General features: G+C 39.5%; 2 protein-coding genes across 2 annotated transcripts; both read left to right on the top strand.

The window, feature by feature from the left end:
• Positions 1-385: 385 nt before the first annotated feature.
• Positions 386-2,305, top strand: aplnr2 (apelin receptor 2). The gene has a single exon (XM_034686382.1). The coding sequence runs from the start codon at positions 496-498 to the stop codon at positions 1,930-1,932; it is 1,437 nt and encodes a 478-aa protein (XP_034542273.1). The 5' UTR covers positions 386-495; the 3' UTR covers positions 1,933-2,305.
• Positions 2,306-3,277: 972 nt separating this feature from the next.
• On the top strand, positions 3,278-11,691 carry hdac10 (histone deacetylase 10). The gene is made up of 20 exons (XM_034686479.1): positions 3,278-3,571; positions 5,182-5,316; positions 5,420-5,516; positions 5,627-5,724; positions 6,484-6,588; positions 6,682-6,750; positions 6,845-6,971; positions 7,123-7,188; positions 7,266-7,325; positions 8,017-8,106; positions 8,350-8,456; positions 8,551-8,618; positions 8,782-9,034; positions 9,167-9,257; positions 9,384-9,469; positions 10,473-10,529; positions 10,616-10,697; positions 10,930-11,118; positions 11,204-11,363; positions 11,477-11,691. The coding sequence occupies exons 1-20, from the start codon at positions 3,513-3,515 to the stop codon at positions 11,506-11,508; spliced, it is 2,031 nt and encodes a 676-aa protein (XP_034542370.1). The 5' UTR covers positions 3,278-3,512; the 3' UTR covers positions 11,509-11,691.
• Positions 11,692-13,623: the final 1,932 nt, after the last annotated feature.

Genomic DNA, 13,623 nt, shown 5'->3' with positions numbered 1-13,623 from the left:
AGTATTGATATCCTTACTGGACAGAAAACGGGGCATTATATCACTTTCAGTTGTATTTATTTTGTAAGATGGAGAGCAGAACTTCTTCTAGCTTGGTCGGTGACACTGATATTTACACACACTAACAGTTTACATTCACTTCTGACATTTTGTAGCTGTTTGTCGAATGTTTACAACATTCCCAGAAAAATTCCTGACTTAATTCCTGAAATAAGATGTGCGTGGCTTAACTCTGACTTGTCATTACAATCTGTGCATGTGCAGTATTTACTCTGTGTGCCTGCTGCAAACGTTTAAGACTCTCACTGTGTTTTGTCAAATCTACAGACCCTGTAAGTCAGAGGACTGATGATAAAGTGGTGGTGAACTAAAGAAGAGTCCATGACTGGGAGTGCTACATCCAAAACATCTCCACCTCTGCAGGAGTTTCAGATTTACCAAGCCTGAATTTAATGGCCAAGATTTTCTGTAGTAACCAAAGAGGCTGACACAGAGATGTCAGACTTCCTCACCTCCCCCACTCCTTCTTCCCATCCCTTCCTCAACTGTGACTACAGTGACTGGTCTCCCTCTTTCTCCATCATCCCCTCCGTCTACCTTCTGGCCTTCCTGGTAGGATGTCTCGGCAACAGCTTGGTTCTGTGGGTCTACCTGGACCGAGCTGAGGGAAGAGGAGCGAGGACCAGAGGATGGTTCTGCTGCACAAGTCCATTGATTGCTAACAGGAGATGCACCCAAGACTCATTTCCAGAGAAAAGCAAAGAAAAGAGTGGCTCCTCTACAGGAAAAAGCTACAGACCTTCCTCTCACTCCTCCTCTTCTTCCTCCTCTCATCCTTCCTCCAACCCCCGTCCCTCCCGCTCCCTCACAGACTCCCTGATAGCCAGTTTAGCCTTGGCTGACCTCTGTTTCCTCGTCACCCTCCCTCTGTGGGCCGTCTACACAGCCATGGGCTACCACTGGCCTTTTGGGCAGCCTCTCTGCCAGATCAGCAGCTTTCTCACCGCCCTCAACATGTACGCCAGCGTCTTCAGCCTGAGTATGCTCAGTGTGGAGCGCTACTGGGTTCTGACTGGACGCCGGCACTCCAGCCACCATCATCCCCGGCCGAGCTGCCCCAGCAGGGTTGTGTGGATCCTGGGAGGGGTGTGGGTGCTGGCAGGGGTGCTTGCACTTCCTGGTTTGCTGCTGCGCTCTGTCAGGGAGGTTGAGCTAGACTCTGAATCTGAGGATTATTGGCAGGAAGAGGAAATCCACCCAACTGACTCTGGGTCAGTCTTCCTCTCCTGTCAGATGGATTACTCCATGCTGATTGGAGCAGACATGGAGGACACAGACAGAGAAAGGGTGGAGATGATGTGGGCGGCTGCTTTAAGTCTTAAATCAACTGTAATTGGCTTCCTGCTTCCTCTTGTCATCCTCCTGGTCTGCTACTGCTCCTTAGCCCAGCTCCTCAGCAGACACTTTGGACGGGGTCCTCGTCCTGACCGCAGGCGCCAGCGAAGACTCCTCAGGGTCATAGTCTCTTTAGTGCTGGCCTTCTTCCTTTGCTGGCTGCCTCTGCATGTTAACAAGACTGTTTCCATGTTGCTGGAGTTTGGATTCATCCCATACTCCTGCTTTTTAGATCAGATTTTACTGGCGGCTCAGCCATACGTCACCTGTTTAGCTTATCTCAACTCCTGCCTCAACCCTCTACTGTATGCTGCCTGTGACCCCTCATTCAGGAAGAGATGCAGGGGGGCTCTATTCATGTTGTGCAAAGGAAGAGGGGAGGGGAGGGAGGGAAAGAAGGAGGAAGGAGAGGAAGGGAAAGAGGAAAGGAGTTCAGCTTTTCCCACGAGAACGCAGGAGGAGACAGCAAGGACAGAAGGAGAGGAGGAGAGGGAAGGAGTGGAGAAGGTGGGTGGTATGATTGCTGAAGCCACATGAACCCCAGCTAAACACCCCCAAATAAAACTGTTTCAAACCACAGACATTACAGCACACCAGCATTCAGTGTGGTGTAGTTTTGTCCCAGTGTTATTTGTCAAAATAAACATAATGCCATATTGCAAAGTGGCCTCATTCTGCAGAAGGTTTTTCTGTTTTTTTCCAAAATGAAGCTTCATGGGGTAGTGAACATCATCTCTTGTCTGTACATTTTTCCCACAGAAAAGAATTCATCACTTTTGTAAAGAAAGGCAAACCCGGAAATGATCTCCTGCCAGATCAAATGTTCTAATGCCATCTGATCCGATTTATGTTGGTTCTTCTCCATGCATTTTGTAATGAATATTTACTCTGAGATGTTTATTGATTTGTGTTGCACTGTTGTTTTTCTAATAAAAAAAGGATTGTGCAAACTCTAATTTGTCTTAAAAATATCTTGAGTTGATTCATATGGGAAAATATATAGATGAGGTTTTGGCGGAAGCAGGGTAAACAGTCTTATTGATATTTATAGAATAGAATGTACTTTATTAATCCCCAAGGGGGAAATTCCAGTGTCTGGCAGATAAAAATTATAAAAATCACATAAAACAAGTAATTCAGGTTTCTGTCAGCTCATCTTCCATTGGCCGGAGAGTTATGAAGCCTAATGTTCTGCAGGGATGAATGATTTTCTGTATCTCTCAGTCCTGCAGTGCAGACAGATGAGCCGTCCATTGCTGCTGTTTCTCTGGTCCACAGAGAAGGTGCGAAGTGGCTGATCTGTGTAATCCAGAATGGCCTCTATAGCTTCTTCTGTGTGCATCTCTCCACCACAGCCCCCAGTGAGTCCAACCTGGTTCCAATCACAGTGCCAGCTCCTTTCACTAGTTTGTTCAATCGCCTCGCATCCTTGTGTTTTATACTGCTTCCCTGGCAGACTGCAGCACAATATAATATAATATAATATAAAATAATATAATATAATATAATATAATATAATATAATATAATATAATATAATATAATATAATTTAATATAATATAATATGATATAATATGATATAATATAATATAATATAATATAATATAATATAATATAATATAATATAATATAATAGCAGTATGTAAATGTAAGGTGGCTCAATTGATATGTAGCCACTGTTGGTTTAATAAAATTGTCTGTTTTTTGTGATCTAACATTCATTTCATTTTGTATTTATTGCACACACTTTTTATTAAAATAAAGTACATTTTATGACATTTTATGTAGAGCATACATTTTCATTTCGAACTGTCTTTTATGTAATACATAACTCCATCCAGAAGATGGCTCTGCGGCATCAGTAAGTAGTTTTTCAAACCTTCATAAAACTCAGAAGTCTGTTTAGATCTGATCCACGCTTACAGCTGCAGCATGCCGTGTGCAGAATATTACTGAAGTTTCTCGGCATGATGCGATTGCACTTGTGCAACTTATAGAGGTCAAAGTTTTATTGCAGCGTTTTATTGATCAGGTATTCGGTGTTTTATTTGGCACACAGTCAACAGTGTAACAGTTAGTGCACGCTGCTTGAACCAGCAGCTAGAGTAATATTGAAGATGGGAACCGCACTGATTTACGATGAAGAGATGACCAAATACAAACTGCTCTGGGTTGAGTAAGTAATGACAGTCACATGGCGAGGATAACTGCTTATTGTAGTGTTTAAATTATAGCTTACTAACTAGCTTAAACAGTCACATATAACTTCAGAACTATCCTTTGAAATTGATGTAATGTAATGTCAAGGTATATTCCATTTGTGTATGTAGGATGTGTGTATTTTAGCTACATTTAACTAAGTGCAATTTCTCCTATCATACAATAATAATCCAAGTAACGTGATGTTTCAGTGCAGGATACGATTTGGACTACATTAGTTACGTTACTGTATGTATTTTAGTAAAGCTTAACGTTAACTAATGGTATGATAATCTGGTGCATGAATTTGAATGACATTAAGATTATTTCAAATGATCAAATAACTGAAAGTGAAGACAGTTTAGTTGTTATTGTAATGGGAACTAAAATTGCTTTTCGTTGTAGCTAGTCGGGTCGGTTAGCAAGGAGCACTCGCAGTGTTAGCTTTAAGCTAACAGTTATTTACACTGTTATTACATTCTTTAGCAGTTTATACACGTAGTTTCCCCAGCTATTTACAATCTTTAACTTTTAGTATTTGTCTCACATAGTTTTGTTTTTTGGGGGGTTTATTTAGATCTGTATTTTCTTTTTGTGGCTACTTCCTGACGCTACTTCCGCTCTGTTATTAACACAGTGCATAATGAACTTTACAAGTTTTTTAGCACAATGCTCTTTATTTGTAGGTGTGTTGTTCAGCATGAGGCACAAGGTTATGGTTTCTTTGACATAGTGACACTTCAGTGGAGACATTTTTTGTCTGTTTTTTTATGTTGAATGATCCTATGAAGTTTTAAAATTAAAATAGAAACGAGAACAAAGTTATCTTGTCCTACCAATGTAATGGATCATTGTTTAATTTAGTACCAATAAATCTCTTGTCACTAAACATTTACAAAGTTGGATTCCAATTTGATTATAAGCTGATAAATAATCATAAAACAAATCTCCATACTGCTTATGATTTTATTAACCTTATTTTAAAACTATCACTCAGATATTCTGCTGTCCTGAATTAATATATAAATAAAGGTATTCATCCATTTATAGTATACATATATTGAGCTTAAAATGAATCTGACAAATAGAGTAGAATAGAATGCCTTTATTGTCATTGCAACAACTACAACAAAATTGAAAGGTGCAGTTCTCATTAGGTGCCATTTAAAAGAGACAAAAACAATCGAGGTATAAAAAGTAATAAATACAGGAATAAAAAAAATATACACACACAACATACAAATCAAATCACAGAGCAGCAAAGTTAACACTTGAGAGTGATTCTTTCTCCCCAGTCTTATTATGCACAGTTTATGTTATTATTGCACTTGTGTATTGCACTTCACTATATTGCACAAAATCACTATTCAAAAATGCCCATACTCAAATAGTGTTGAGAGCAGTAATGACTCTTGCATAAAAACAGTTTTTTAGTCTGTTTGTTTTTAAATTTTAATGTCCTAAGAAGTCTGCCAGAGGGTAGCAGCTCAAAAGGTGCATGTACAGGATGAGTTGGATCCCTGAGGATGTGTTTTGGTAAAATCAGATTCGACTGATTTTAACATCAATTTGATTTTTGTTCTCCAGCCCAGCATGTAAGATTGAGGTACCTGAGCGTCTGACTGTGAGTTATGAAGCGTTGGTGAAGAACGGCCTGGCTGATCGCTGCGTCTCTGTGCCTGTTCGTGAAGCAACAGATGCAGACATTCTGCAGGTTCACAGGTCAGTCCTGATGTAAAAAGAGAGCCCTCGCCTGAGTCAGACATACACATTTTTTCATTTTTTACCAAAGTTATTAAACTGATCTTACTTTGCTGACCAACAGTGAGGAGTACTTGGAGGCAGTAAAGAAGACCCCATACATGACCCTGGAGGACTTGAAGGAGTTCACCCTGCAGTATGGGGATGTCTACTTCCACCCAGTTAGTCCCATAGTTAATTCCTAGTGGCCAAATTGCAGCCATTGTTATTTATCCATTTTTTATTTCCTCCTGGCAAAGTTATTCTTTCCTGTTTTCTTTTTCTGCCACAGAACATCTATCACTGTGCCAAACTGGCTGCAGGTGCTGCACTGCAGCTTGTGGACAGTGTGATGATGGGGAAGGTGAAGAATGGCATGGCTCTGGTCAGGTGAGGTAAACCAGTTTGACAAAACTATCCTGATATTTGAATCAATGCCACATTGACTGTTTACAAAAATCTAACGTTTTGTGCTTTTGTGATTTATTGATAAGCTAATATGAATCCTTTTAATTTTGATAATTAGTCTGACATTTTACTCAGCGTTTTTACACTTTATCATAAGAAAGCAACCCTCCACACTGTCTGCATTAGGTGAGGGTAGTCCATATGTCGCTGCAGAGAATGTCCTCCTCAGGAAGGGCAGCTCTGAAGCCACATACTGAAACGTTTTCTTGTAAATTCAGCCAATTTGTTGTGTTTACTTTACAGTAGGAGGATCCACCAATGTTGACAGAAAATCACAAATTATATTTATCAATAAAACTGTCAAATCACAAAGCCCTGAGAGTTATTTTTTTCAAAAGTCAATACATGGATAAAATGTTATTTATACTTGACAGCTAATATAAAAAAGTAATCAACAAGAGAACTTTGGATGAGGGATGAGGATTAAATAACCATTTTTAATATTGTGAATTTTTTTTAGAAACAATTCATACTAAAAACTTAAGAAATCTATGAATGTAGAAATAACTGTAAACAATGTCAATTGACATTTAAAGGAAATTGTTGTGCATTGAAATAGAGAAACCAAATGGTAGGATAACTGACAGTTACATTTTCATGTATTAAATGAACAGCCTGATTTATAGTTTACTGTTATCTTCTATAATCATGACATATTCATTTATTACTTCTTTATAACAGACCACCAGGACACCACAGTATGCGCAGTGCTGCCAACGGATTCTGTGTGTTCAATAATGTGGCCATAGCAACTCGATACGCCAAGCAAAAATATGGGCTTAAAAGGTAACGTGACCTTAGATTTTTATTTTTATTTTGTATTCCTTCCTGTGCAGTATGTTTTTATTTACAACAAATGTTGATTTTATCTATTTTCAGGGTTTTGATAGTCGACTGGGATATACACCATGGTCAAGGAGTGCAGTACGGTTTTGAAGATGATCCAAGGTGAGTCTTTCTTAACAAAGAGAACCCTGACTTTAACATTTGTAGATATCTTCTGACACATCCAAGTCTTTAAACCATGCTTTATCCCCACCAGTGTGCTGTACTTCTCATGGCACCGTTATGAGCATCAGAAATTCTGGCCTCAACTGAGAGAATCAGACTACGACAGTGTCGGCAAAGACAAAGGAGCAGGGTTCAACGTTAACGTACCCTGGAACAAGGTAAGCCATGACAGCAATAATGTCTCACTGGACGTTAAAATTACTCTAAATGTGCCATGCCTGCTTTGTGGATCTCAAATTGTCTTTCTTGTATTTACATGTTTGTGTATAAGAATGTGTTTCCTAATAAGGACCCTTCATGAGATTTCAGGTGGGAATGAAAAACAGCGACTACCTCTCAGTCTTCTTCCACGTCCTTCTGCCAGTCGCTTACGAGGTGAGACATTTAGGAAGAAGCATTTCTGTAAGACATGTTGGAGAACTTTATAGTGAACGTGTGATTCTCTGTCACAGTTTTGTCCAGACTTGGTCATGGTGTGTGCAGGCTTCGACTCCGCCATCGGTGACCCAGAGGTACTGAATATAAATTCCTGTTTATGAATTCATCCTTTTGTGTGCATGCTAGTGTTACATTCAGCGGCTAATTTATAAGGTACATAGGTAGGATTATTGCAATTTGGTACAACAGCTCTAACATAGATTCACTTTTACAATGTTTATCAGGGCTTCAACAAGTTTTTTTTTTTTTTTATTGTTTGATTATCTGCTGTGTATTTTTCCATTAATCAGTTTATTGGTCTTTAAAATGTTTGGAAGTTATGAAAATGAGAGCTATTCCTAAAGCCAAAGGTGACATGATCATCCTCATGTTATTCAATTAAGTTTCATAAAAGCAAAAAAGAAAAAGACAATTTTCTCACTTAGTTGCTAAATTGGTAAAATCTGAAAATGTCTAATCTCTGAAATCTCTTGTAAATGTACCCACACATTTAACCATTTGGGGGGGGGCATCTTTTGCCTTTTATTAGATAGAACATCTGAAGAGAGACAGGAAATGTAGGGAGGAGAGAGTTTTGATTTCTAATGCTTCATTTCAGTAACAGTGTTAAAAAGCTGTAAATGTAGTTAATGTGTATTTTATAGTGAAAGATGGAGTCGAACCTGTAGAGTCATATGCATGTGCTGACAGTCTTTCTTATCGTTGGGGCATAAGATAAACAGACTATCTTGAGGGATCAAAACCGATTGTGATTTTGATTTCCAGGGTGAAATGTGTGCCACCCCAGACATCTTTGCCCACCTCACCCACCTGCTGATGAACCTGTCCGGAGGGAAACTGTGTGCTGTTCTGGAGGTGAGGCAGCACATCCCACATATTACACAAAAACACACGAGACAACTTTGTTAACCTCAAATTTAGTACCTGGCTTCAGTAGGACACCACCAGTTATTGATCATTTTCAAAAAATATAATATACTCCATGTATCGTCATGCTTCTTTTATGGTATTAGTTTTCTGTGAGAAGGTTGTTCCTATGGCTGCCATCAGGTTTGAGGAATGTTCAGCTGTAAAACTTTTTGTGTAAATGTTTTCCAGGGAGGATACAACTTGACCTCCCTCCCCCAGTCTGTGTGTCAAACAGTTCAAACTTTACTGGGAGATCCTGCACCCCGACCTACAAACCTGGATGGTCCCTGTGAAAGGTCTGTCCGCATATCAGTTTAACATTTGTGTCAGACCTCATTTTGTATACATTTGTTTTAAATTTATATAGTGGATTTAATTTGCTCTTCTCAGCGCACTTGAGTCCCTTCACTGCACCCGATCAGCTCACAGGCAGTACTGGTCCTGCCTCAAACATGCAGGTAATTATTACATCTGAGCACTTTTTGTAAGGTACAGTATTCTTTGTCAAAACATATCACAGGGTCATACATTACCCAGAATGCAACCTGACTGTCAACACTTTTACACTCACTTTTACATTCTCTACCTGTTAAAATATTTCAGTACCTCTTTTCCTTCCAGCTGAACTTCCTGCCTCTGAAATCAGCACAAAGCGAATAAAATTAGCAAAAGAAGAAAAAGAAGAGGAGAAAAAGACAGAGACTGTACAAGAAGAGAAAAGTGTTGAAGAAAAGGTCTGGCCAGAGCCTCCAAAGCGTGCCTCTCCCCTGAACCGCACTGCTGTAGTCCTCCCTGATGATGTTACCTGCCCGGACAGATGTACACGCTTTAGCTCATCTGAGAATCCTGACCCGGTGACAGTCAACAAACTCAGGTACGAAATCTAGTGACGGATGGTGAAGGTTTATTATTCATAGCAAGGGACTTTATTTCTTAGTAGTATTAGTAGTATTTTGGAGGATTAGCATTTCAAGCTACTACATCACTGTCTTTTTTCCACAAACAGGGAGAACCTCCTCAAAGCTGCAGGTGACAGCAGTGCTCTCACAACCCTCTGCAGTCTCACTGCCCTCGTAGAGAAGATGGAGCAGAGCGAGGTACAGTCTGGATTTAATTTTTGTTCTGTGTGCTTTTTTTGTGATGTGATCTGCTTGTGAATACATGTTTTTGCTCTTTGCATGAGCTGCAAGCTAACAACATTATGTCGGACCACTTCCTATCAGATCTGCAACGGCTTGGCCCTGGTCCCTGATGTTTCTACGGCAATGGTGTGTCTTGTCCAGCATGCTGTAACTGCCTCCAACAGACGGTATATCAGTGTGGATCTAATTCATGTGCACATTACAGAGGTAGAAAAAATAACTAGTAAAAATACATGTTGTCTTGTTTTCCCTGTGGGACAACATTCACACTTGAAGGAGTATTTCATATGTTAAGGAGGAACTTGCTTGGTTGCTCTCAGGGAGTTCATTTAAAGGTTTATTCAGCTCGCCTGTGCACGAATTGTGCAGCTACAGCTAGGATACTGTTAGCTTAGCAGGGCATAAAGATGAGAAAAGAGAGTTTGGGTCTTTCCAGAGGCAAAAAATCTGACACATAACATATTTAAAGGTCATTAATTAAAAAGTATAAAAATTAAAAATTTTGGTTTGGGTGAATGTGTGTATGTAAGACTAATTATTTTGATGCTGATCTCACACATTACTGTAAAACACCTGTAAACTCTAATTCTTAAGTTTTATTTTGATTAAATAAATAATATATTACTGCAGGCTGTGGTTAGTTCTGTAGTCTCACAGCCAGAAGATTCCTGGTTCGATTCCCAGCAGGGCAGGATTCTTACTGTGGGAAGTTTGCATGTTCTCTCGGGATACTCGTATTAATATGACGGACACAAGTGGTGTCGATATTTTTATGTAACTTTCTGCAATAACCCAACTGAGCACATTTCTATAAATAGATTTAAAACTTCTACAATCTGTCTAGGTTTTTATCTTTGAGGTTTTTAGGTCAGTTGTCTGCTTTTGTGTTTTGGCAATTGTTCACAGGACAGGTTTGCTGTCGTACAAATAGTTGTAGCATCTTACATTTATGCTACGTAATAGACCCCTCAAAAAATAATGAACAGTGTATAGTGAACTAAAAACTACAAAGCATCAGTCTTACATATAGGCAAAAGGCTTTTCATATTTGAGAGTTTCCTTTTAAAACTAAGGTAACTTTAGTGAAATAAGCAAGAAGTCACCATTGAAGTTACCCATTAACATAGAGCTGTTTTTAGCCTAATGTGATATCACTTTGTTCTTATGCAGAGTTCTGGTTGTGTGTGTTGGAGGTGCATTGGACCAAAGTCTCTTCAAGGATGATGGGTGATTATTGTTTGTACTCCCTGGATTAGTTGTTGTGTTGATCTAATGAACAATGACATTGTTGACATAAATCTTAACTTCTTTAGGAAAACTCTCCTGGTGCAGTTCAGCAACAAGGAGTCCGAGGAAACAAAGAGCAAATATAACATAAGTGTGTGTCTGAAGAAGGTAATGTGTGCAATGAAGTTCAACTGTCTCAGAAGTTCAACTGTCTCAGCAAGAGACATCTAAAAATGTGTATTGTTTAGTATTTGCTATATTTAGGTTTGTCTTCAAAACACAAAATTGATGTGATGTTATTAAGTTTAATGAACACAACCAACATATTGTTCTCTGTGCAGGTAATGAATGTTTTGACAGTAGGACGACGTCCTTGGTGTATTTGTCTGTCCTCCTGCAGGGCTGCGGTGACGTGTCAGGGTTTATATGTGCTGTTCTGAGCCTCCTTCTACCTCTGGGATATGAGTACGACCCCAGTCTGGTTCTGCTGGTCCGGATGGCAGATAGTGGTTTGTGTGACAGTGCGTGGCAGCAACTAACAGGCCTACTGCAGGGCCTGGCACAGGGGCGGACACTGGTGCTCATGCAGGTAAACACTATCTTAGTCCTTGTCACAGTGAGTGCATGTGTTCTGTGTTTTTGGGGGAAGTTTTACATTAAAGTGTCCTTTTTAGGAATCTGAGAAGGCTTGTGTCGGCATCACAGCCTCCTCTCTCCTCGGGGACGCTGCCCCCTCTCTGGGGCAGCTTTGTGCTCCTCTACCTGAGGATGTGGAGGCAATGGAGAGGCTGAGACAAAGACTGCAGGTGGACTGGAAGCTGCTGCAGACTACAGGTGAATTTACTGCAGCAGCATGATTTGAGCATGGCACAGAATAATCAGACTTCCTTGGAGTTGAAGACTTTCCTGTAATGTGCTAATCTAAGTTTTTGTCTCCTTAAAAACAGCACCAGAAACTGGACGAGGGGATGAAGACTGAGATGATCCTGCTCCTTTGTGCAGAAAAATCAATCTGGATAAATATGTGTATATTTTGACAGATTTCATTGTCCTAACTGACCATTAGTTAAACAGAATGTGCCCTCAAATAATTTTTGTACCTTTGTATTAAACTTTACAACTATTGTGTTAATAAGTACCAATCAATTTTTGTGTCAGTCAATTAATCAACTCATTTTTTCCAGCTCTACTCATACAAACAGTTGCATTGTTTGATTTATGCAAAACATTGTGTGCTACAAGCTTCTCATACAATATAATAATACTAATGATAATAATAATAATAACGATAATACATTACATTTTATTTATGGGCGCCTTTCAGGACACTCAATAACAATAATAAAACACACTTAATATCAAAAAAGCACTTGATAAAACAAACAATATACAATATGAAAAGAACACAATGAATGGAAAGATAAAAATGCAATAAAAAGGTCATGTGAGGTCTTTACAGAGAACATGCAGTTTTAAAAGTGGGTTTTGAGGCAGAATTTGAAGCTTGGAAGAGAGTTTGAGTTACGAATGTTTAGTGTTAAGGAGTTCCAGAGACTAGGGGCTGCACGGCTGAGTGCTCCAGATCCCATGGAGGTTAAGCGAGCATGGGGCACAGTGAGGAGCATGGAGGAAGACGGTCTGAGAGTGTGGGTAGGTGTGTATGTTTGAAGGAGATCAGAGAGGTATGGAGGTGATAAGTTATTGAGAACTTTGAATGTGAGCAGAAGGATCTGGAAGTCTATGCGGTATTTGACAGGCACCCAGTGAAGTTATTGTAGGATGGGGGTCATGTGGTCGATGGAAGGGATTCTGGTTATTATCCGGGTAGCTGAATACTGGACTAGTTGAAGTTTATGGAGAAGTGTACATATGTGGTTCCCCTCCTCTTTGTGTTAAAGTATAAAAAGGAAATTGGCATAAAACACTTACATACATTGAATTTTAGATATAAACTATTCTAATACCTTAAAAACCTTGGTATAATGTACTTTAATCCCATTATCATTATAAATGTGTACACTACTGGTCAAAAGTTCAGACACACCTTCTCATTCAAGGGTTTGTATTTATTTGAATTATTGGAAACACTGTAGATTAATACCAAAGACATCAAAACTATGAAAGAACATATATGGAATTATTCAATTAACAAAAAAGTGTTAAACAAACCAGAACATGTTTTATATTTTAGATTCTGTAAAGTAGCCCCCTTTTTCTTTCATGACAGCTTTGCACACTCTTGGTATTCTCTCAGTCTGCTTCATGAAGTGGTCTCCTGGAATAGTTGAATTAACATGAGCCTTGTCAAGAGTTAATTTGTAGAATGACTTGCCTTTTTAATGTGTTTGAGACCATCAGTTGTGTTGTTCAGAGGTAGGGTCAGTACACAATGGATAGCCCTATTTGACTACTGTTGTAATCCAGATTATGGCAAAACCAGATTATTTCATAGTTTGGATGTCTTCAGTATTAAACTACAATGTTGAAAATAATTAAAATAAATACAAACCATTGAATGAGAAGGTGTGTCCAAACTTTTGACTGGTAGTGTATCTTAGTACATAGCATCCTCTACGGTTCACCAACACCCTCCTCAACAAATTACAATACATACAAAACTCAGCTGCACGCCTCCTCACATCACCCCAGTCCTCCAGAACCTCCATTGGCTTCCCATCCCCTCCAAAATACAGTACAAGATCCTCCTCATCACCTACAAAGCCCTCCATAATCTAGCTCCCTCCTACCTCACCGACCTTCTGCAGCCATACAATCCCTCCCGCAACCTCCGCTCCATCAATGCCAACCTCCTCACCCCCCTCACCAAACCCAAGCACCAGAACCTGGGGGGACAGGGTCTTCTCTGTTGCTGCCCCCACCCTCTGGAACTCTCTCCCCCAACACCTCAGATTCTCTCCCTCACTCACCAAATTCAAATCCAGACTCAAAACCCACCTATTTAGAAAGGCTTTTACACTATAATTAATTTATTTATTTATTTATTTGTTTTTTCTTGTTTTGTTTTATTTTGCTGCCTTGCTTTTCTTTGCTTTTTTTGCACTGTTTTCCTTTGCTTTTCTATTGTATAATTTAT

The sequence above is a fragment of the Notolabrus celidotus genome, chromosome 6, assembly GCF_009762535.1.
Source record: "Notolabrus celidotus isolate fNotCel1 chromosome 6, fNotCel1.pri, whole genome shotgun sequence".
In the NCBI taxonomy this organism is placed as follows: domain Eukaryota; kingdom Metazoa; phylum Chordata; class Actinopteri; order Labriformes; family Labridae; genus Notolabrus; species Notolabrus celidotus.
The sequence above is the reverse complement of the archived record's forward strand: the minus strand, read 5'-3'. Positions and strand labels throughout refer to the sequence as shown.